The 25,683-nt window shown below is 39.1% G+C and overlaps 1 protein-coding gene across 1 annotated transcript; it reads right to left on the bottom strand.

The window, feature by feature from the left end:
* Positions 1 to 1,006: 1,006 nt before the first annotated feature.
* Positions 1,007 to 24,009, bottom strand: LOC308392541 (E3 ubiquitin-protein ligase HERC2-like). Its single transcript, XM_080875611.1, has 47 exons — positions 23,767 to 24,009; positions 23,550 to 23,670; positions 23,242 to 23,318; positions 22,797 to 23,018; positions 22,608 to 22,699; positions 22,124 to 22,254; positions 21,158 to 21,282; positions 21,000 to 21,073; positions 20,803 to 20,918; positions 20,613 to 20,672; positions 20,147 to 20,252; positions 19,320 to 19,515; positions 19,074 to 19,222; positions 18,848 to 18,964; positions 17,760 to 17,861; positions 17,473 to 17,631; positions 17,218 to 17,352; positions 16,912 to 17,084; positions 16,742 to 16,808; positions 16,585 to 16,655; positions 14,302 to 14,485; positions 14,116 to 14,218; positions 13,571 to 13,784; positions 11,997 to 12,129; positions 11,280 to 11,514; positions 11,063 to 11,183; positions 10,287 to 10,363; positions 9,243 to 9,464; positions 9,054 to 9,145; positions 8,570 to 8,700; positions 7,877 to 8,001; positions 7,719 to 7,792; positions 7,513 to 7,628; positions 7,327 to 7,386; positions 7,059 to 7,164; positions 6,657 to 6,852; positions 6,395 to 6,543; positions 6,167 to 6,283; positions 5,873 to 5,971; positions 5,606 to 5,776; positions 5,378 to 5,518; positions 5,044 to 5,210; positions 4,873 to 4,939; positions 4,707 to 4,777; positions 2,247 to 2,430; positions 2,015 to 2,117; positions 1,007 to 1,707 (listed from the first exon to the last, which is right to left on the bottom strand). The coding sequence occupies exons 1-47, from the start codon at positions 23,990 to 23,992 to the stop codon at positions 1,490 to 1,492; spliced, it is 6,195 nt and encodes a 2,064-aa protein (XP_080731737.1). The 5' UTR covers positions 23,993 to 24,009; the 3' UTR covers positions 1,007 to 1,489.
* Positions 24,010 to 25,683: the final 1,674 nt, after the last annotated feature.

Here is a 25,683-nt window from a genome sequence, read left to right as displayed (position 1 = left end):
CCATTCTGTAGGATATTCTTATATTTCACTTTTACCTGTTCCCATGTTCTAGTGGGTCCTGTCGTGGCTCTAATGTGAAAGAGGATAAAATATAACATATTATAATATAATGTAATATAATATTGGATAATATAGTGTAATATAATAAATCTACCCTACCGCCTACTGGTGTTGGCCAGAGGGGCCGATGGCGCGATATGGCAGCCTGGCTTCTGTCAGTCTGCCCCAGGGCAGCTGTGGCTACAACTGTAGCTGCCTCCACCAGTGTGTGAATGTGAGAGTGAATGAATAGTGGCATTGTAAAGCGCTTTGGGTGCCTTGAAAAGCGCTATATCAATCCACTCCATTATTATTGTTATTATTAAATTACTTACGAGTTTAATTTGTCAGCAACTTCCTGCCAGCCCTCGCTCCTTGCTTTTGCAGCCTTTGCAGTGTTCCCTTGCGTTCTGATTAAACTCTGAAACTCCTGAAATCCCTCACTCAGGAGTTCTTGCTCTGCGAAAAATACCGAGCCGAGCGCGCTCCGTCGACATTTTCGCCGACCAATCAGAGGGTTGCCGATCAATGTTTCTACTATCGATGCGTGGCCCCTTTTACGACACCCAGTGATGTCACATTACTGCGTCCAGCTGTACTAATCGTCAACAGCAGGTGTGTTCGGGGAACCGGATTAGCGAGCTCACGGTTAGCGCGATGATTTGATCTTGGATGTTTCATTTGATCTTGGATGTAGTAAGCGACGTACGAAGAACGGGCCCCTGGTTTAAAGGGAAGGGGTTGGATTATTCTGAAGCAAGAATAACAATATTGAGAAGGAAATGAGCAAAGTGGGTCACTTTTCAGGTAACTCCAAGTAAAACTTTAATAGTAAATCCACATCTGGAAAACAGAACAGTGTAGTTTATGTTGAAAACGAACATTCTTTTTTACATAATGCAAAGTTTTTCATAAAATGTTGCAAATCTTTACTTACATATGTTAACATTGGCAACACTGGCAACATTGTATAAGTGTGGCTGATTATGATTTAGAGAGTGCAGTTTATTTGTGTATTTTCTGAGCTGTAACATTTAGGGGAAAAAACTATGAAATACTGACAGACTTTCTCCAAATTTTATAATCTAATATTACCTATTTACACTTAAAAAAAATATACACACAAGCATAGATCCCAACTCATCATCATAAATTTTTTATGTTCCAGAAACTAAACTAACAGGCAGAACACACAGCCCGAGAATGGACGAGATCATGATGCTGCACAGAGGGAGACACAAACAATATATACACACCCAAGAAGGAGTCAGGGCAAAGATCTCAACCTCAGACTATTAAATAAATCCAAACCAAAAGTCCAAAACGCTGGGTAGAAGACGCAGGATCATGACAGTAACAGTAAGTATGTTTCAGCAACTGCAAATGCTAGACTTGATCAACAATTACTTTTTACTGTTCAATACAGTAAAAAACTGGCGTATAATACTGATCACTTATGGATCCTCTTATTGTTGCTCAGGGCCTCTGTGAGTTTGGTTTGCATGATCTCCTTAGTTGAGTAGAACGGCAGCTCCAAGGTCGAGAAGCACGTGTGTGTCTCAGGATAGTACTGGTCATAGGAGAGGTCCTCGACTTCTTTAACTTTGACTTGCATCTTGATTTTGTCCATACCGAGAATAGGCACCCGGTCAAATCCTGTCACAAACCCTAGAAGAGGAAAAAAGCAGAAATCGATGAATGTCGTGAGTTTTTGTTTACTTTTCTGCATGTTGGGGTGCTTTATCCACAGCCTCAGCTGCTGTGCAACTGATGTTTCCTACCACATGTTCACTGCATCGATTAGCAAATGTCAAAACATTCCTGAGTGATCAAAACTTTAGTAGTCACTGTGATGAAGCAATGTTGCAAATTTACAATGGTAAATTCCTGTTAATAAAGCAGATTAGTAACGTAACTTCCATTTACATGTTAAAATTTAACTAGCTTTTATGATCAAATCAAATCAAATACTTACAAAGGAAAGCTTTCTTCTGGTTCTCAGTCAGTTCATCAAAAACCTCCCAAAACATCTGTATGGTGGGATGGCCTGCGCTGTATTCACCTTCATAATGTGTGTTCTAATCATAGTGAAAGAGACTGTTAGATATATTGAAAATAATTCATTCAAACTGTAATCAAAGCATGCACAAGGATGTGATAAAAAAAAATTGCAGACAAATTACATCTTTGTGTCACTAACGATTTACCTGTTTCAGCTTTTCCCAGTCACTGAAGTCTTTGCCCACCATCACTTCTTGCAGCTCCTTTGGCCTGAAGAGTTTCACCAAATCCCGCTCACACACCAGGAAGAAGCCTCTCTTGAACTCCTGAAACACATTCTCCACTGATGTGTTGAAGGCATGATTCACGTAGGCATCCACAAACTCCTTCCTGTTTGGAAGATAAAAGTAGTGATTTAAAAAAACCACAATCACACTTTGGTCAAATCATGAACTGTTCTGTTCCTTTTTGTTTAAAGAGTGGTCGCTTTATATCTCTGCCATGGTCATTTCCCATTAATTGCTTAAATTACTTGCCTATAAACAGGCAAACTGAGGGTGGTGTATCGCACTGGACCTTGTTACCTTTTCTAACCTTAGTAGTAAAAATAAGGAAATTGGTTGGTTGATTATGTCCTTGTTGTAACTATGCTTCTTGGCAAATAAAAGACTATTGGAAAGCCTGATTATTCACCCTCAAATTGTGTCACATTTGCAAGGAAAATGCATTTGTGGGTTGAGCAGCAGAGTTGAGCATGTGACTTTCATCCATGACAAACTTTCCAGATCATCTCTGCTAATGCCAAACAGCTTATTCTGCTATTGGCTCTTGTCTGGTGTTATTTGTTGGATTGATTGGATCATTTGCTGGCATACACCCAACACATCACACTGTTTCCACCAAAACCTAGTTTTATCCGCACTTTGACCCTGTGATCATACAGTAAAATTTTGTGGTGGTGTCTTCTTGATTCACCTGTCTCTGATATCCCCTGTTTTGGCCTTCAAATTTGGAGGTGGTGCTAGGGCTCACTCCATCAATGTGCCTTGATTGGCACAATCAGGTGCATAATAAGCATCTGATTGTCAGAACTGCAAGTACCAGAAGCCTAAAAATGAGAGTCAATAGCAGAATAGGCTGTTTGGCTTTGGCAGAGAAGGGGCCCGTTCTTCGTACGTCGCTCACTACATCCAAGATCAAACCATCGCGCTAACCGTGAGCTCGCTAATCCGGTTCTCCGAACACACCTTCCGTTGACGATTAGTACAGCTGGACGCAGTAATGTGAGATCACTGGGTGTCGTAAAAGGGGCTACGCATCGATAGTAGAAACATTGATCGGCAACCCTCTGATTGGTCGGCGAAAATGTCGACGGAGCGCGCTCGGCTCGGTATTTTTCGGCAGCAGAGCAAGAACTCCTGAGTGAGGGATTTCAGGAGTTTCAGAGTTTAATCAGAACGCAAGGGAACACTGCAAAGGCTGCAAAAGCAAGGAGCGAGGGCTGGCAGAAAGTTGCTGACAAATTAAACTCGTAAGTAATTTAATAATAATAATAATAATAATAATAATATATTGGATTTATATAGCGCTTTTCAAGGCACCCAAAGCGCTTTACAATGCCACTATTCATTCACTCTCACATTCACACACTGGTGGAGGCAGCTACGGTTGTAGCCACAGCTGCCCTGGGGCAGACTGACAGAAGCCAGGCTGCCATATCGCGCCATCGGCCCCTCTGGCCAACACCAGTAGGCGGTAGGGTAGATTTATTATATTACACTATATTATCCAATATTATATTACATTATATTATATTGTTATATTATATCCTCTTTCACATTAGAGCCACAACAGGACCCACTAGAACATGGGAACAGGTAAAAGTGAAATATAAGAATATCCTACAGAATGGTAATATTTATCACTTATATTGCTTTTAGTCTTTTTAGGACAGGACATGGCTGCGACAGGCTTCCCAAATCCACCTTCGCTTTTATAGCCGTGGTCTCTCATCTTGATTACACGAAGTAATTTACAATTACTACTCTGAAATATGAATTACATCTGTAATAATCACATACATGTAATAGAATGTTAATAGTACATTTCCCTTTTTTAGGAAATGACCTGTATGTATCTGTGTGACATCAATAAAAGGATCAAGTGCTGCATTATCTTCAGTTACATTGATGTTATTTATTTATCGCTGTTGCTTTCGTATAAATGAAGCGGACATACCTGCGTGGCCGCGATCTAATCCTGTTTACATAAAGTAAACCTGCTCCCGAGCAGGTTTACGCTTACGGCTCTGTTGCTATGACAGCAAGTCCCGGATGAGCTTCGGGGAACCGACTGATCCAGGATCACGCGAAATCGTCAACAATCTAATCCGGCTAACCTACTTAGCGAGGTACGAAGAACGGGCCCAAGATCTGGCATGTTTAAATGGGCGCCACGCACAAATGTGCACAAAAATGACCCAATTTTAGTGGAAAAAAACATGCCAATTCTTTCCAAGAAGTGCTGTTACAACAAAGAAATTATTTACTAAATATAAATATTCTTTTATGTGATGACGTTTTATTATGTCTAGCTTCTCTCTGGCAGGATAATTCATAGTTTGCTTTTCAAAAACATGTTATAAAAAACACTTTAATTGTCCTCACTTATTTTGACTTGTCACCAATTTTTCCGAATTTTCTGGATCAAGATCGACATCTTTCCCATCCCAGTTGATCTGTTGAAAAAAAAATATTTTACTGCTTTAAGAATTGCGAATCCCAAGACCATTTTGAAAACTGTTTTGATTTAAGTTGTGTGGAAAACCCCTACCGAAAAATACATGTCCAGGTTTTCCAAGTCATCATCTTGGTAGTCCTCCAGAATGTACTGCAGACTCCTGTAAACATAATATAGTTTAGGATCATTTGTATAACCAATCAACACCTAAAACTACAAATTTGTGTGAAGTAAATATAACTGTTATTAAATTTTCTGCCTTACTCTCCAACACTTGGGTTGAATTCTATCAAATCCTCCAGTGAAGGCCTTACACCGAGCAGCTTCTTGAAGAGCACCAGTGGGAAGGGTAAGTAGATGATGCACTGGTTGTACAAGGCCAATCCACACAGAACTCCGAACAGGAAGAAACGCTGGTCTTCCTGAGTTGCCTGGTGTCAACGGTGAGGACAAATTTAAATCAAAAGTTAGTTGTCAAAGACTGTATTGATGACTATCATCTGTACTAAACTATTGTTAGTTATATTGTATTATAATCAGTTAAAAGAATCAGAAAATTCTGAGTCTAATCTTATTTCCAATCAATAGGAAGGCTTACTTTTGAGGAGAACCATGCCATTGTTTCAGAGTCATTGAACATGAACATCCCAGATTCAGCTGAGACCAAGTCATGAAAGACTTCATAAAAAAAGTCTTTCTTGTAGACCTCATCGATCACACGATTTCCATCAAAGAAAACCTACAAGACACAGGGGCAAAAAAAGTTTAGATCAAAACTGCATGAATGCACGAGTTTTTAATGTTATCTGTGCCTTGCTGTGTTTACCACGAGTGGCCTCTTGTAGTCTCTGTGATTCGTATCAGCCAGTTTTTCAATAGTGTCCTCCAAAACTGACGCTCGCCTTAGCTTCACTACGAACAGAAAGTCTTCCAAAACTGAGGGATTGCAACCGAATGTCCCCCAAAAACTAAAAAAGACTTTTGTCACTTCTGTAAGCTGAAATAAAGTGAATGATGTCAGTTTTACTCTTTCTCAAAGAGAGAGAAATATTCTGTGTCACATAAACACCAGTTTTTGGAAGGTTTTTTTTACCTTGGCATGGTAAGCATTCATGTCAAACACTGTTTTCTTTGATTGCAGATCCATCACAATTGGGAACTTGCACAGGATGAGAGGCTCAGCATGTGAATACTGAAAGGGAAAAACCCATAGAGGTCTTTAAGGTTTGATTGCGCATAAAAACCCCCATAAATTTCTTCATGTTGTTTATTTGAACACTGGGTATTGACTAAAAAGTGACCGAACCAAAGATGAGAAGAATGGAATAACAAAGTATGACACAGTAGATTACACACAGACACACTACTTTAGACCAGAACATTTTACCTTTCGTTGTGACTGTAAAAGCCAATGTTGCAAATCCTCCAAAAGGAAATCTTCATCAGCTGACACACAAAAATCGCTTTCTGGTATCCTTCGAGTTTCTGCAACCCTTCTGTTTGCCTAACAACAGAACATCTCATTATCTATTTATCATCATTTAAAAGGCAGAGAAAGGGTTGCATTTCACTTTAGGAATGAGTGAAATGACTGTTTTAGGATATTTATACTAACATTGTACATATATTGGAGGACTAGCAGCAGATTTCTGACTCCAGAGTTGCGGGGAACAGGTTTAAAGGACAGGATCTCTGATAGGGCCTGCTTCCACACCTTAACGTATCGCACCATGGTGGAGGGTGACAGCGAGGACCACCAGTCACCTGAAGAAAAACAGAGAAAAGATAAAAAGGACATGCCATGAAACTTTGAGCACTTTCTCACCTTCCAGATTAAAAAGAGTATTGTGATATCATGTAGACAGCTGTGACAGTACCTATGATCTTAAGACTTTCATTCGACAACCTTGTTACTGCACCAGCTACCGCCTCAGCGAGCTTTATGCTCTGTTGCCGTGTGTGTTTCAGCACTGCATGCAGAAGCTCATTGAGAAGAAGGTAGATTCTCAACCCCTCAACTCCAACTGGTTTCTGGTCGAGGGAAGGAAGCAGGCGTAGCACAGCAGCCTCGATCTGTTAGTTTGGCAAGGATTGCAAGAATCGATCAGCAGCAGTTAGGTCCAGGTACTGTTACATGTGTATTACATTAGGCAGTAGAACGGGGAATTCATACATTATGGAGAGATGCTGATTCCTCAAATTATTAGTAGGATATTTATAAAATAACAAGCAAACAAGAAGACCTTTTGCTACAGATTGCATGTATTCTAGCAACATACCTCTGCCCAAACATTGTCCTTTGTTAACAGGTTCTTGAAAGCAAGCCGTGCATGTTTTAGGTTCAAGCCGTGGTACTTCAGTGAAGTTTGATAATGTTTATCACCGCTAAGAAGACAATGAACAAAGTCCACATATAAGTATGGCACTTATCCATAAGAAAACATTTACCAGCTAAAACAATATTTCAGTTCTTTCAATCCTGAAACACCAGATCTCCCACCTTTGAAATGAGAAAAAGAATGTTGTGCACAGAAACTGTGTATTTACCTTTGTTGAAGGAAACTTTTATTCAGACAGGATGCAGAGGAAAACGCCCCGTAGATTTCCCTGTGAAGATTTAATATTTTCATCCGATTGCAGAAAAAAATGTTTTCAAAGAAATAATTTGAATGACAGAAACCATACAACACCAGGCAAACCAACAAGCTGTGACTGCCAGTGCATCGTACTTACTGTTTAATCTTTTTCCATGACTTTAAATCACATTCAGAGATCCATTTGCCAACCATGTTATCAAGACAGTGTTGTGATGCAAAGCCACAGTCTGTGTTTGAACCCTCATCAATGTCCTGTGAAGGAAAGCAGTGACTGTTTACATATTCACACATATTCGCACTTCCTCCCATCACAGTCTGTACCTAATGTGTTAGTGTCAGTACCTCATCAGACGAGCATGTTGCAAATGAACAGTTTTCTCCTGCAAAGATGTTTCTGATTTTGGGCCCATTGGTGCCTTAAATGATAAGTAAACACGTCACTTCTTTCATAGATAAATTAATTGCATCCTCAATTTGTTTATTATCAGAGGTGTAGTTACCCTGTGGCAGTCGAACAGGCAGCGGCACAGATGGATTACTCTCCTCTCGATGTCCCAGCTGCCCTTGATCCTCACAACCAAAGGAGTAGACCCTCTTGGATTCAGTCAGCACTAAAGTGTGATTCCTGTGTAGATGATAATATACTAAATATTTAGACCTCAAACCCACACATACACTTTACTAACTGCTTTACTTTAAGCATTTTTATTTAAGATGCTTGATGTTGTCTCTGATATCTGTTAGTCTCTTCAGTGATAATATAATAACTTAAGGTGTTTTATATTAGCATGCTCATGTAACTGTATAACCAGTGATCTTTAAATTAATCTATTTTTTTTAACTCTATATAAAAACATTCTTCTAAGAGAATAGTGATACATTTAAAATGTATAATTGCTTCACATGGATGTAAAAGCTGAAAAAAATAAACAAAGAAACATTCCTTGTTAAAGGATGAGACTGATTCTGCAGGATCAGATCTCGGGTCAGGATGCATCTTGTTCAGATTAGGTCAGAACAGTCAGTGAAATGTCCTAGCTTTGTTTGTTTTTTTTCTTACTCTATATAAAATAATAAAATAATAATTCCTGGGATACATTTAAAACTTTAACCTCTGTATCTTTGATGTGAAAGCTGAAAAATATTCAAAGTAACCTGAATATTTCATGAATTAAACAGTATGTGTGTTGTACCTTCCACATGTAATCTTGGTGACCTTTGCCCCCCAGAGCTCCGCAACAAGTCGAGGACGCAGTTCGTTGCGTAGTGAGTTGTGACCGAGCTGTCCGTGTTGACCGGAGCCAAATGTAAACACTGCCCCATGCTGAGGAGCCAAACACACAACCACAGTGTAAAGTCCCACAGCCATTTACTTTTACATGACAACTATTTTAATATGTTTGCAAAAAATAAAGAATTAAGTTGCTTTTAAAATTTGTGTCCCAGTGGTAAGTACAGCATCAAAATCAAACTCCACAGAGCTTTTCATTCTCTTTCAGCTTTCTTTTTTCATGTTTAGAACTTGTAACTTCTATAGGAAGATGTTTTTGAGACAACATTCAAAATCCTTTTTTTTTGCATTCCTTGAATAATTTCATTTTTTTTGTTTAAATCCACACTCTTTACAATAATATATTAGTAAGAAAGGAGAGCATCAAAATGCTCCAGTTGTCTAACCTTTGTCAAAATGGCCGTGTGGTCCTGTCCACAGGAAATGCGCTGAGCTTTCTTCATATTCAAACACTGAACAGGAGCTGGTGTGTGTCTGTCTATAAGGAAAAGGATTGTCAGTGTTATTATGTTACCAGATTATAATGCTCATTAACATACAATAAAGTTAGGACATTTATTGTAAAGCCACAGTACCTTTTGTGTCTCCCAGCCCGAGCTGTCCACAGTCATTTCTCCCCCAGCTGAAAACACCTCCAGAGACAGAGAGGGCGAAACTCTGGTCTCCTCCTGCAGCGACCTGGATCAGGGGGATCGCTGACAGTGATGGCACATGTTGAGGTGATCTGCAGACAGACTTTCTCGTACCCAGACCCAGCTGGCCCCTGCAGTCCTGACCCCACGTATACAGCTGACCATCTGTGGGAGAATCAGCTTGTCTCTGTGAAACACTCTCACTCCTGCTATCTTCAACTTTTACTCAGAGTTTATGTTTAATGTCATGACCAAATGGAAATAAAATTTCCAATTCAGATTTCATATATAAATGCTTGTATGCACAAAAGATAATGTGTACCTGATGGAGAAAGTGAGACTGAAGTTTAAAATTCACCCGTCCTTCTAGGCTTTAAATGATTAGATCTTATTTTGAGTGCACCAATAAACTGCTTTAACCTGCCCACAGTAGCTAAACACACAGTGGCAAAATATTGTTTGTTCCTACATCTAAAATACTCTAATTACTCATTAGATAGATCGATACCTTTATTTGGTTGTTTACAATTGTACCATGCATGTGTATTATAATTATACAATTTAAAATATGTGGAGGAATGTATATCTATATAGACATGTATACAAAGACAAATAACATGAACTACATGACAGATGTTGTTAAATTACAACCTTCATACAATTATGAAGTGCAAGTTGGCTGGACTGATTCAGGGTCTCTTAATTATTTTAGCTTGTTTAAATAAAAACCTAAGATGAGATGGCTGCTGCTCCCTGACCCTGGTTCTGCTGGAGGTTTTTTCCTGTTAGAAGGGAGTTTTTCCTTCCCACCATCACCAAGTGCTTCCTCAGAGGGGTTCTTTGACTGTTGGGATTCCTCTCTATTATTGTAACGCCTTTACCGTCAAACATAAAGTGCCTTGACGTGACTGTTGTTGTGATATGGTGCTATATAAATAAAACTGAATTGAACTAAAAATCTTTAGCGCTTGCAAAATTCGACTGTACCTTTGGTCAGTGCAACTGAGTGCTGACTCCCACAAGCAACCTGAGAAACCTGCTTGTTAGAAAAAGCTTCCAGTGGCCTGAAAGAGAAAGAGCAGAAGAAGAGAACAGAGCTGAAACAGCCATTTATGACCGCTAACTATGAACCCAAATAAACATGAATCACACTGTATACACTCCTAGGACTACGATGGAGTATTAGGACCACATTAAGAAAAAGAAATTGTGTCAATTTTGAAAATAAAGTTGACACACCCACCCAGCACATCACCCGGGTACCCACAGGAGGGCGGTACAGGACAAAAAAAAAAAGCCAAACCAGACTGAAAATCATCACATATTCCAGGGCTGGAATACATATATACTGTTTATACTGTATCTAATTATTAGAAACTATTTAATATACGATTTTTACATTTTTTGCCTTCTGACCAGATGCAGCTGGTCACACACTGTGTTTATTTAAGGAAAAAATGTCTTGTAACTTAAACCGATTCTGTAACTCATCTACAAAAAGCATTTTGTAAAAGGTAGACTATAGCAGCACTGGCAGTTTGTCTTGAAACAGCTGTCATCTCCACATTATAACACATTTTCGACTTTTTTAAATAATATTTTTTTCTTAACGTGATACTAATACTCCTTCTCACAGGACCAATAATAATAATAATAATAATAATAATAATAATAATAATAATAATAATAATAATAATAATAATAATAATAATAATAATAATAATAATAATAATAATAAAGGTTTGCACATCTGTATCTGTTACCTGGGAGTGAAAGGTGGGTGTCTGGTGTCCACACAGAGAACTTTGCCGCTCACAGACAGCAGTGCGACCACATCATCGCCACAACTCACAGCCTCTATCTTCTCTTTGTGTTTCACAAACTCTGCAGATTCACAAGCCACAAACACAGCAGGTGTGAGTGGACACAGTTCGGTTAAATGTAGCAGAGAGTGAACTTGTTAGTGACACCGATACTCACTCTGCCTGCCTCTCGCTCTTCTCCCATCCTCGTTCTCGTTTGTGCGGATAATGAACGCGTTTCCGTTACTTTTAACGAAAGCCAGCACGTTTCGACCTGCCGACAGATCCGCGATGTGATGGCTGATGTTTAAGTAATGAACTCCATCATCAGTGGTCGTGCTGTCGGTACCGGAGCCGTCTTTCACGTAAAACCCGCGCTGACAGTCCTCTCCCCAGGAAAACATGTTGTCGTGTGTTTAGGGGCAACAGCTGATCCTCACTGTGTCACTCTGCAGTCTGTCAACAAGAAACGAAACTTAAACTTAAGCATGCCGCTGCACAGCATCCGGAAAGGAAACAATAACACGAGTCAGCTGATCTGTTAAAGTAACGAAACGAAAGTAAAACTGATAAGAGATAATCATAATAACAATAACAAGGAGAGGTCAATTGTGTAGCTTTTCATTTGGTTTCGTTTCACACGCAGGAAGTGGACAAAAATGCATGTTTGTATTGTACAATGTGGGAAATGTTGATACTGCGTTTAGCTGGTATCAACTTTTTATGTAACAAACCTTAAAAAAAAGAGAAAAAAACAACTACTGTATAAATTTAAAGGCTTGGCAAAAATCATGAAGGAGAGGTTTCTAAAAATAACATGATTTATTGATGCATGCAATTGAGATAGAGGTATTTGGCTCATACACTTCAATGGCCCGTCTTGGCATAACAGAACCCCAGATGTGATGGGCATTAGAGCAGGATCCCCCGGAGTCTGGACACTGGTGGTGGAGATAAAGACGGAGGCTTGAATGGAGCCTGAGTAATGATAGGCGGTGATGGGGAGTGGGTGGGTTGCACGAAGGCGTCTGCAAAGGAGAATGACAGATGCGAACTAAGACTTAAAGTGCTTCGTGTGACCTGAGACACGAAGAAGATGATTGGACAGGACCAGTGATGTCATAAACAGGTTGACAGCGTGAACAAGTGGAAGTGACGTGAAGAACAGACTGGGAGCAGACAGACATCATAGATCTACCTTACTGAACTTATGTATAAGCTTCATAACAGTTTCAGTCCACCTTCAATGCTCCTGACTTTGCTTCCCTGGCCTCTCCTATGCTAAAAAAATTAATTCATTAAAAATATATATATTAACACTAGTACTACTACTACTAATAATAATAATAATAAATAACAATAACAGCAGTTACTGTTAAGCTTTGCCTGGCAGTGTGCAATATATCAAATATGCCTGGAAAAAATATATACTGTATATTTCATGTATAATATATATCTTGGCTCTGTATGATGTTGCTGAGAGCAGATATTCCCAATATGATCATCTTAGACCTGCAGCTGTATCAATGAGCTTGGAGCTCCATCCACTTACTGTTTAAATCGTTTGTGGAGGCAGCATCCACAAACTCGGCTTAAAGCCAAAGGATTGTATTTTGAACTCTGAGACTTCCACAGAGTCCAGCATTAACAATTTGGAATTGGAAATGAGCAAAGTGCATCGAATTTCAATTTTAATTTATTCTAAGCAAAGCTTTAATAAAATTTAATCCACATCTGAAAAACTGAACAGTGAAAGTTTTGTTCAGAACGAAGATTAATTCTTTTATGGTGTAAATACTTTTCATAGAATTTTGATATTTAATAAATATCACACATGTCTACAATGACAACATTGCATAGGCTCAATATGATTTACTGAATGCAGTTATTTTGAATATTATTTGGATATTTGAATATTTTATGAGATGTAACAATAAGGAACACTTCCTCCAAACTATATAAAAGCATGTATCACATTTTTATTTTTAGTAGGTGGGATTTCTTTGGTATACATACATTCCATCTACATCACAATCAGCAGCAGTACAACTAACTACAAATGCTACTCTTTGGTCAGCAATTCACAGAGTGCAGCATTACAATGTTATGTCTTCTGTTCAGTACAGTAAAAAAAATGGCATTTATTGTTGCCAAGTCATCATCATAAATTTTTTATGTTCCAGAAACTAAACTAACAGGCAGAACACACAGCGCGAGAATGGATGAGATCATGACGCTGCACAGAGGGAGACACAAACAATATATACACACCCAAGAGGGAGTCAGGGCAAAGATCTCAACCTCAGACTATTAAATAAATCCAAACCAAAAGTCCAAAACGCTGGGTAGAAGACGCAGGATCATGACAGTAACGGTAAGTATGTTTCAGTAACTGCAAACGCTAGACTTGATCAACAATTACTTTTTACTGTTCAATACAGTAAAAAACTGTCTTATAATACTGATCACTTATGGATCCTCTTATTGTTGCTCAGGGCCTCTGTGAGTTTGGTTTGCATGATCTCCTTAGCTGAGTATAATGGTAGCTCCAAGGTCGAGAAGCATGTGTGTGTCTGAGGATAGTACTGGTCATAGGAGAGGTCCTTGATATCTATAACTTTGACTTGCATCTTGATTTTGTCCATACCGAGAATAGGCACCCGGTCAAATCCTGTCACAAACCCTAGAAGAGGAAAAAAGCAGAAATCGATGAATGTCGTGGAAAAAGTGGAAGTCACTGAGTTTTATTTTGTGCATAACATTATGGCCTGATAGCCCTCTGAAGTCACACTGTCAGTTCATTCATGACTGCTCATCCACCTCAGCAGTTCATCAAATGCTTTTTCCTACTAAAGACCAGATACCAAATGCACAAATTAGGAAATGTAAAAACATTCTGGAAACAAATGAACTCAGCTCATAAAACACGAATATTTTACTTTATTAAATCCTTGCAATTTGTGGCTTTACAAGATTAGCACTCATTGTTTTATATGATCAACTCAAATACTTACAAAGGAAAGCTTTCTTCTGGTTCTCAGTCAGTTCATCAAAAACCTCCCAAAACATCTGTATGGTGGGATGGTCTGCGCTGTATTCACCTTCATAATGTGTGTTCTAATCGTAGTGAAAGAGGCTGTTAGATATACTAAAGATAATTTAAACTATAATAGAACTGCAGACAAATTACAGCAGTTTACCTGTTTCAGCTTTTCCCAGTCACTGAAGTCTTTGCCCACCATCACTTCTTGCAGCTCCTTTGGCCTGAAGAGTTTCACCAAATCCCGCTCACACACCAGGAAGAAGCCTCTCTTGAACTCCTGAAACACATTCTCCACTGATGTGTTGAAGGCATGATTCACGTAGGCATCCACAAACTCCTTCCTGTTTGGCAGATAAAAGCAGTGATTAAAAGAAACACATCCACACTTTGGTCAAATCATGAACTGTTCTGTTCCATTTTGTTTAAAGAGTGGTCGCTTTATATCTCTGCCATGGACATTTCCCATTAATTACTTGCCAATAAACATGCAAACTTGTGGTGTATCTCAAGGATATCAGGGCTCTAGACTAACTTGTTGCCATGGGCACACCGGCACAAAAGTTAGGCGCACTCAAATTTTTCAACCGCCATCGCTTAACACATGTGCATCTTTTTGGGGGGGAAATTGCAGTCCATACATATAATATTCATTTCTAAATTATTAACTTACAATCTTGTGCTTAAAGTGCTTTGTCAATATTGTAGAAAATGTTAAATGTAATCATTATCTCGGCCTCCTCTGACGACCTGTTTGCTGTTGAATGCTGCTGAAAGGCAGTGGGGAGAGGGGACACTTGGGCATTTATCGCAGCATATAATGTGTTTTCTGGATACACTGTGCTTTTTCAGCATTCAAAGATTGGTGGCACCGTGTCAGAGCACTGGCTATGAATTTCAGACAGATCAGGCCTTAACTTAACAAAAAAGTTATCAATAGTTCTTTTCATCTTTTCTTATTACCCAGAGCTACATCCACTTCTGTCGGGCCTAGGCTGCTCACTAGGGCTGGGTATCATCACTGATTTCTATAATCCATTCGATTCCAGTTCTCAAAGTCCTGATTCGGTTCAATTTAGCCTCAGACAGTCAGAAATATTATAATTCTGATCATTTATCAGTACTGATACATGTGAAACTTCATTAGAATTGTGAACATCACAGCAGATGCCTTTGTGTCAAAGTAACTGAGAATAAAACACCGAAAAACATGAAGGAAATTTTTCTGGCCTGGCTTTTTATATCAGATAACTTTAAAAACATTCTGCAACATTCTGTAATTTTGCATAATTTTAAAAAGTTTACATTTCTTCAGTATTGAACAACAGAAAAAACAAAAGGCTTTCTTGTCCGAGGTCATTTAAGTGAAAAAAAGAAAAAGAAAAGAAAAAGACAGCAGCCACAGCGCTGTAAACAACGGTAGACTGGTGGGTAATAAGCGAATGAATAATACAGAAAACAGAGATTTGAGACGGGAAACTGTTCTTGAAGTACAGAGAGAGATAGAGAGAGAGCTAGCTGTGCATGGAGTGTGATTTTAATAGTCGTGGAAGCAAAACAGCAAAATTCATGACAACATTGATCAAATGTGAAGCGCAGTTTGCTGCTTCTTTTGCTGCTGGCTCGGCGAATTTTGGTTGGATAGACAAAACCTGCAGCTCAGAATCAGCGCAAAAAGACGTAAACACAGAGCGGACCGGATGCATCAGGATCGCTAAGCTCCGACAGCGTGTCCGTCTACGGGCCGTTGGGTGAGAAAGCCGAGAAAGACAAAGCTGATTCTGATGCGTCGGGTCCGTTCTGTGTTTACGTCTTTGTGTGGAGTCCGTGTACCTGCTCTCATTTGCTGTGTGGTAGTTGTTGAAATAGTTTTGTGAGCTTTAATCTGAGAATCTGGCGTTTCTGGCAAAACACAGTTATATTTAAAAGTCAATTCAGGATTTAATGAATCGATATCGCTTTATTCAAACTACTCACCTCCCACTTCCACCTGCACTTTCAACTGGACCAAGGCCAATCAGAGAGGTCCCGACCCCTGACTATCTCTGATTGGTTTAGTGACCACATGGACAGTTGCAGAGATTTTTTTTTTTTTTTGGTTACCTGAACAGTGCGACCAAATATTTTTTTAGGCGCACCACTGAAAAATTTGCTCGCATTTGCGACCAAATTGGTCGCACTCTAGAGCCCTGGATATACACCGAGTCTTGGTACTTTTTCTAATTAAATGCTTCTGCTTGGTCACAAAACAGTTTAATGTATGTTTCTTTGCAGATGACATCCAGTTATAGCTTTCTGTCAGCTCCATTGTCACTGTCACTGTTGGTAGAGTCGTTAGATATTATGTGATGGCTTGTTATTATCTCTAGCTTCTCTTTGGCAGGACAATACTATATTTGGTTTTAAAACGCATGTTATGAAAAAATGCTGCCATTGTCCTCACTTATTTTGACTTGTCACCAACTTTTCAGGACCTTCAGGATCAAGGTCAATGTCCTTTCCATCCCAGTTGATCTGTTGGGGAAAAATAGATATTATTGATTAAAGAAGCGAGTTGATATCAAAGCCGTTTTTGACTTAAAGTTGTGTTAAACACCTACCGAAAAATACATGTCCAGGTTTTCCAAGTCATCATCTTTGTAGTCCTCCAGGATGTACTGCAGACTCCTTTAAACACAAAATACTTTGAGATGATTTGTGGAACCAACCAGCACCTAACACTACAAATATTTGCGCAATACAGCAAATACAAGGGAACTTTCTCCCTTACTCTCCAACACTTGTGTTGAATTCTATCAAATCCTCCAGTGAAGGCCTTACACCGAGCAGCTTCTTGAACAGCACCAGTGGGAAGGGTAAGTAGATGATGCACTGGTTGTACAAGGCCAATCCACACAGAACTCCGAACAGGAAGAAACGCTGGTCTTCCTGAGTTGCCTGATGCTGACAGTAGAGACATTTGAAATTGTTTTCTTGAATTAAGGAATAATAAATCAGCAATCACAATTGTTAAATAGTTTTTGAAGTCAGTTTCGGTCTATTTAAATTATATTTTTAGTAACTTAGTAACTCTTACTTTTGAGGAGAACCATGCCAGTGTTTCAGAGTCATTGAACATGAACATCCCAGATTCAGCTGAGATCAAGTCATGAAAGACTTCATAAAAAAAGTCTTTCCTGTAGACGTCATCGATCATTTCATCAAACAAGACCTACAAGACAAAATTATAAAAAGTAAACAAAATTTGTTGTATGCCAAAATATTGTTTATGTAACAATGTGTACACAACAATGCAAACATTTTGAGTTGGCTTGTGCCTTGTTGTTTTTACCCTAAGTGGCTTCTTGTAGTCTGTGTCACAAGCATCCGCCAGTTGTTCAAAGGTGTCTTCCAAAATGGTTGCTCGCCTCAGGTCCAGTAAAAATACATCTTCATCGTAATCATCAAAAATACCCCAGTAGTCAGAGAAATTATCCAAGTAGTAACTCATCTGCATTGAATGGGAAAAAAAGTTCAAGATTCAACATGTTTTTGTTTTGCCTACCTGATTACTTACTTTAAAGTGTATTTTAAACAGAGTATTGTATCACACCAAATTCATATAAGGATGTCATTTACCAGCTTGGTGTATTCAGAATAAGAGTCAAAAACCAATTTTTTTGATTGCAGGTCCATCACAATTGGGAAGTCACAAAGGAGAAGTGGCTCAGCTTTGGCATTCTAAACACAGAAAAGAAAACATACAGTTCTTTTGAGTTTAATAATGCAATTGTTAGCAATGCAGACATTTTCAGTTGGAACCACTCATTTTTTATGATATGTTACATGCTGTAATGTGATTGTCATGATTTGGCTGTGCAGCAGGCAGGAAAGGACCCAAATGCAGACTCACGGAGGCGAAAGTAGACTCAGACACAGCTTTTTTTGCTAAATGGCAAAACAACACAAAACTAGACTGGAAAATTATATAAACCGGGCACACGGGGACACGCACAACCATGAGGGACATAAATACACAGGAGGATAACGAGAGAAGTAAGAACACACGGGGAATACAGCTGACACGAATGAACCTGACGCCACAGGGGAAGCACAACTAGACACACAGAACATGGAAATACGAGACTTTCACAATAAAACAGGAAATGTAGAAACATCACACAGGAGCCGACAGGAGGGAGCATGAGAGGGAGAGAGAGAGAGGAGGCGAGAGAGACAAGACACAAAGGGCGACACAATATCCAAACATGACATGGTGACTGGGAGGACACAACACTCAGAGAAACGAGAAGGTCTAGGGAGACAGATAAACACAATAGATGGAGAAAATATGGAATGACACACAAGGATGGGAACACAGGCACAGAAGAGGGAAATAAGGCACAAAGACTAACACACATAAACACATACTGAACAAAAGCTAACAGAATAAACTCAGGGAACCATAACACAAAATGTCATAAAAACAGAAGAAACTCAGAATGCTGGGACCCAGAACCATGACAGTGACGGTAAATATAATGTCAGGCTGCATAATGGGATGTTAATATGAACAGATGGTGAAGAGTCAATGAATGATCGCACCCAAGGCAAATGACAAAAGAAAAAAAGAGAAAACAGCCATCACAAAAGCAGACCCAAACACATGACAGACACATCGCTTTAGCCTAAAACAGAAACAAAAGGCAGGGTTTTGTTTTGTTTACCCCGTTTTCTGAACGTAAATGCCACTGGTCCAGATCCTCATTAAGAAATGCTTCATCCAACAATAAATAAAAACTGCTCTCCGGTATCCTTCGAGATTCCGCAACCCTGCTGTTGGCCTTTAAAAGAAAAATTTTACTTACAATTTATTTTTGTTTTCAGGTTAAAAAAAGAGGCATTAAGGCTTAAGAAGGAGTAAAATGACTGGTTTAAGATAATAACACTGACGTTGTACATGTATTTGAGGACTAGCAGCAGATTTCTGACCCCGGAGTTGCGGGGAACAGGCACAAAGGACAGGATTTCTGAGAGTGCCTGCTTCCACACGTTAATGTGTCGAATCATGGTGGAGTGCGACAGAGAGGACCACCAGTCGCCTGAAGAAAACAATAACGTTAGCAAAAGTAAAAACAGCAGATAGAAGGGCTTTAAAATTTCCATGTATAATAGCGGTGGTGGGTATAGGCAACATACCTATAATCTGGAGGCTTTCATTCGACAACCTTGTTACTGCATTGGCTACCGCCACAGCGAGCTTTATTCTCTGTTGCCGTGTGTGTTTCAGGACTGTGTGCAGAAGCTCAATGAGAAGAAGGTAGATTCTCAACCCCTCCACTCCCAGTGGTTTCTGATCGAGGGAAGGAAGCAGGCGTAGCACTGCAGCCTCGATCTGTTAGTTTGGCAAGGATTGCAAGGATCACTCAGCAGCAGGTAGATCAAAGGTGGACTGTTTTTGTGCAGGGTGGCGTTCAGAGGAAAAATGTTCGGATTATTTAGGTATCTTATAAAAACCAGGATTCTTACCTTGTCACTTAGAGTGTATCCAGTTACTATTAGCAAATATCCCCTAAATGAGTCATATGTAAGTGTTTTTTTAAAGGCGACTGTGCCTGTTCAATATGTGGCCACAGATAACAAGTACATTACAATAATATATACAATATATGAAATGATAATCATGTGTCTGCTTGATTAAGCTATATCAGGTTTTAGACTGTCTCAGTGATACAAATGGGTAGAAACTAGAAGACAGTCTAGACTGAGGCTTTGTTTTAGAGTTATAATTACATGTGAGTGTCTGAGATAGTCTGAGTTTTGTACATACTGCAACAGTCAAAATAACAATTGAAATACTCCCCTCCCCCCCTCCAAGTATAAAAAGGATCAAATGAATGATTGTCAACATAGACATAAAAACAAGGAGTCATGAGTCTTGACATTTCTCAAATTATTGGAAAGATTATTTATAAAAACAAAAACAGAGCCTTTTCCTACAGATTACATGTATTCTAGTAACATACCTCTGCAAGAACATTGTCTTTCTTTGCCAAATTTTTGAAAGCATGCCGTGCATGTTTCATGTTCAAACCGGGGTACTTTGGTGAAGTTTGGAAATGTTTATCACCGCTAAGAACACAAAGAAAAAAGTCCACATTAAAGCGTTTCTTCTTCTGCATCAGCAAATATATATAGCAGCTAAAACATTACCGCGATCACCCAGTTAAGTTAAGAGCATGTTCACATTTGCTAATTAATTAACTTTTAACACAGATAGGAATATCATTAGTTTGGCTGCTATTTTGACATCAACCAATGTACCAGACAAACCCACACTGTGTCCTCTTATTCATGCTAATAAGAATCATCGATATCATTACAAATTAGCACAGAATAGCCATAAATGGCAGCGCTAAATTTCTCAAGCCAAAACATATTAGACCTACCACCGACAACCTGCCATGACATGGACATTAACTCTGTATTTACCTTTTTTCAAGGAAACTTTTATTCAGATAGGATGCAGAGGAAAATGCCTCCATGATTTCCCTGTGAAGATTTAATGTTTTCATTCAATTGCAGAAAAAAAAACTTGCTTTCAAACGAATAATTTGAGTCACAAAAGCCATAAATCACCAGGCAAACCAACAAGCTGTGACTGCCAGTGCATCATACTTACTGTTTAATCTTTTTCCATGACTTTAAATCACATTCAGAGATCCATTTGTCAACCATGTTATCAAGACAGTGTTGTGATGCTATGTCACAGTCTGTGATTGAACCCTCGTCAATGTCCTGTGAAGGAAAGCAGTGACTGTTTACATATTCACACATATTCGCACCTCCTCCCATCACTTAATGTGTTAGTGTCAGTACCTCATCAGACCAGCATGTTGCAAATGAACAGTTTTCTCCTGCAAAGATGTTTCTGATTTTGGGCCCATTGGTGCCTTAAATGATAAGTAAACACGTCACTTCTTTCATAGATAAATTAATTGCATCCTCAATTTGTTTATTATCAGAGGTGTAGTTACCCTGTGGCAGTCGAACAGGCAGCGGCACAGATGGATTACTCTCCTCTCGATGTCCCAGCTGCCCTTGATCCCCACAACCAAAGGAGTAGACCCTCTTGGATTCAGTCAGCACTAAAGTGTGATTCCTGTGTAGATGATAATATACAAAATATTTAGACCTCAAACCCACACATACACTTTACTAACTGCTTTACTTTAAGCATTTTTATTTAAGATGCTTGATGTTGTCTCTGATATCTGTTAGTCTCTTCAGTGATAATATAATAACTTAAGGTGTTTTTACATTAACATGCTCATGTAACTGTATAACCAGTGATCTTTAAATTAATCTATTAAATTTTTTTAAACTCTATATAAAAAATGTATTCTAAAAGAATTGTGATACATTTAAAATGTATAATTGCTTCACATATAATTGCTCCTTTGTCCCACACGCCATCAAACTCTTTAACTCCTCTCTGGAGGGGAGAGGGAGGGGAAACAGGAGGACAAAGGAGGGGGGAACAACTAAGCTGTAGTGCCTCTTCACCTCACTGTACAATACCTTGTGCAATACTTTTTGTAAATAGTCAATGGTGCAATAGACCTCAATACTTGAAATGTGCAATTCACTTGTATTTTTATTTTTATTCCTATTTATTCTATTTATCCCCTTCGTATATTTTATTTATATTTGTCTCTGTATTGTGTGTGTGTGTGTGTGTGTGTGTGTGTGTGTGTGTGTGTGTGTGTGTGTGTGTGTGTGTGTGTGTGTATATATCATTCTGTAACTCTGTAACTTCTGTCGGTGCTGTGCTTTTTGGAAATCGAATTTCCCAGAGGAACCCACCCGAGGGATTAATAAAGTTCTATCTTATCTTATCTTATCTTACATGGATGTGAAAGCTGAGAAAAATAAACAAAGAAACATTCCTTGTTAAAGCTGAAAAAAATTAGATCATGAATTAAACAGTATGTGTGTCGTACCTTCCACATGTAATCTTGGTGACCTTTGCCCCCCAGAGCTCCGCAACAAGTCGAGGACGCAGTTCGTTGCGTAGTGAGTTGTGACCGAGCTGTCCGTGTTGACCGGAGCCAAATGTAAACACTGCCCCATGCTGAGGAGCCAAACACACAACCACAGTGTAAAGTCCCACAGCCATTTACTTTTACATGACAACTATTTTAATATGTTTGCAAAAAATAAAGAATTAAGTTGCTTTTAAAATTTGTGTCCCAGTGGTAAGTACAGCATCAAAATCAAACTCCACAGAGCTTTTCATTCTCTTTCAGCTTTCTTTTTTCATGTTTAGAACTTGTAACTTCTATAGGAAGATGTTTTTGAGACAACATTCAAAATCCTTTTTTTTTGCATTCCTTGAATAATTTCATTTTTTTTGTTTAAATCCACACTCTTTACAATAATATATTAGTAAGAAAGGAGAGCATCAAAATGCTCCAGTTGTCTAACCTTTGTCAAAATGGCCGTGTGGTCCTGTCCACAGGAAATGCGCTGAGCTTTCTTCATATTCAAACACTGAACAGGAGCTGGTGTGTGTCTGTCTATAAGGAAAAGGATTGTCAGTGTTATTATGTTACCAGATTATAATGCTCATTAACATACAATAAAGTTAGGACATTTATTGTAAAGCCACAGTACCTTTTGTGTCTCCCAGCCCGAGCTGTCCACAGTCATTTCTCCCCCAGCTGAAAACACCTCCAGAGACAGAGAGGGCGAAACTCTGGTCTCCTCCTGCAGCGACCTGGATCAGGGGGATCGCTGACAGTGATGGCACATGTTGAGGTGATCTGCAGACAGACTTTCTCGTACCCAGACCCAGCTGGCCCCTGCAGTCCTGACCCCACGTATACAGCTGACCATCTGTGGGAGAATCAGCTTGTCTCTGTGAAACACTCTCACTCCTGATATCTTCAACTTTTACTCAGAGTTTATGTTTAATGTCATGACATAGACCCTGTGTGGACAATTAGTAAGGCAACCAAACGTGTTTCATATAAATGTAAGTTGGATGGACTGACTCTGTCTAAATTATTTGAGTTTTTCATTTACATTTGTAGCAGTTTATTGCAGAACTGTACTGTACCTTTGGTCAGTGCAACCGAGTGCTGACTCCCACAAGCAACCTGAGAAACCTGTTTGTTAGAAAAAGCTTCCAGTGGGCTGAAAGAGAAGGAACAGGAAACAGAAGAAAAATCCAAATAAACAGGCTACACACTGCGGGGTTAAAGGCCTAATCATAACAGCCATAATAAATCATTTTGCACATTTCTATTGCCAGTCTATGGAACATACTTTTTTTCTTAACGTGGTACTAATACTCCTTCTCATAGGACCAATAAAAACAACAACAACAACAATAATAATAAAGGTTTGCACATCTGTATCTGTTACCTGGGAGTGAAAGGTGGGTGTCTGGTGTCCACACAGAGAACTTTGCCGCTCACAGACAGCAGTGCGACCACATCATCGCCACAACTCACAGCCTCTATCTTCTCTTTGTGTTTCACAAACTCTGCAGATTCACAAGCCACAAACACAGCAGGTGTGAGTGGACACAGTTCGGTTAAATGTAGCAGAGAGTGAACTTGTTAGTGACACCGATACTCACTCTGCCTGCCTCTCGCTCTTCTCCCATCCTCGCTCTCGTTTGTGCGGATAATGAACGCGTTTCCATTACTTTTAACGAAAGCCAGCACGTTTCGACCTGCCGACAGATCCGCGATGTGATGGCTGATGTTTAAGTAATGAACTCCATCATCAGTGGTCGTGCTGTCGGTACCGGAGCCGTCTTTCACGTAAAACCCGCGCTGACAGTCCTCTCCCCAGGAAAACATGTTGTCGTGTGTTTAGGGGCAACAGCTGATCCTCACTGTGTCACTCTGCAGTCTGTCAACAAGAAACGAAACTTAAACTTAAGCATGCCGCTGAACAGCATGAGGCAACAAAATCACAACAGTCGGGAACACGATAGTGAAACTGATAACAGATAATCATATGAGACAACAAACACCAGCGCAAGACGATTGCGCTGTTTTTCAGATCCATGAGTAATATTGATGGTATTAATGTGGCAACGGTAATGTTTATAGCTTTTATCCCCAATGTTCCATTCCATTCAATTCAATTTTACTTTTTGTAGGGCAAAATTACAACAGCAGTCAACTCAAGTTCCCTTTTGAATGACAGCAGGAGAGAAAATGGAGAGAACCCCCCAAATAGACCAACAACGCTGAGACAGAGGAAAAAAACTATGGCGGAGAGCTGACATTTCATTATCACCAATGATTAAATACTTGGATTACCACAATATGATGTAAGCTGGTATGTTTTGATCAGTGGTTTGAATTTCATTTAAGTTAGATTAATTATATTGTTGACAAAAGAGAAAGCTGATGATAATGAAAACTAAATCAGTTAAAATGTTGAGAGGGTCAGCAGATACATGCGCTTTGACACTGATGAAGCAAAGTGTGTGTGAATATTTCTGTTAACTTTGACAAAATGGCAAAATAGTAAAAAGAAACGTATGGGAACAACAACAGGTTTAGTATTAACCAACCGGCCCATTTAACAGACACAGCAGCGATTACATTCCTGCACTCTATGATACTGGCTCATAGTGAACACTCTATTACAAGTTGGTCCAATACGAGCTTTGCTGCTATTGGGCCAATCGAAGTATGCTACAAAAGAGCATTGAAAATATTAGATAAGAAACCCTTTTCATATCACCATTGTCAACTTTGAGATGAAGTTATACATGGCTGAGGGACACACAAACATGTGATCGTGTTTAATTAATCATGCTTTATGTTGGACGTGAAAAAGAGTTAATGTATTACAAAAAGGGAAACATAGCATAATGTGTCAGTGCAATATCACCACAGTCAGAGCATGTGTAATACTGGGATATGTGCAATATAACTGATGTGTTTCCGTTATTATTATCTATATTGTCCTCTGTTGTCCACTCCTCTTGTCATTGTTTGGTCTAATATGATGTGTTCACTGTTTTTGTCTTTGTCACATGATCTGTAAATATTATCTCTGTATGTTTTTACTAACTTGTGTGTAACACCAACCTGCCAGAGGGTCTGCAGATGAAAACTAGCCCAAGTCTATAATCTGGCATATTTGCATTTGTGTAAAATGCTTATTAATATGTGCTGCCCCTCTTTCTAAAATAAATAAATAAATAAATATATTAAACTGATGAGAAGCTGTGTTCACCCCAGAAAGCTCCCAGAAATTTGGGCAAATGTCTGCTGTGAAATTTTTAGCCAAACCAAATTGCAGGTCAGTTTAAAGCCGAAAAGTAGTCCAAACTCTAAACCGTTCCTGAGATGCAGAAATGTTTTCACATAAAATTCATCGACTGTACTTCCAAACAAATTACACTTACAAATGCTTGTAACACAAACGATGAAAACAGTAACTGCAAAGTTGAGACCGAAAAGTGTTACAGTTAAAGTGATGAGGTGATAGCTGCCATTGGTGATTGTAACAAATGTAGGTTTTATTATAG

The sequence above is a fragment of the Rhamphochromis sp. 'chilingali' genome (assembly GCF_963969265.1).
Source record: "Rhamphochromis sp. 'chilingali' genome assembly, chromosome: 2".
NCBI classification, from domain to species: Eukaryota; Metazoa; Chordata; class Actinopteri; order Cichliformes; family Cichlidae; genus Rhamphochromis; species Rhamphochromis sp. 'chilingali'.
Note: the sequence above shows the minus strand (reverse complement) of the source record. Positions and strands in the feature narration are given on the sequence as shown.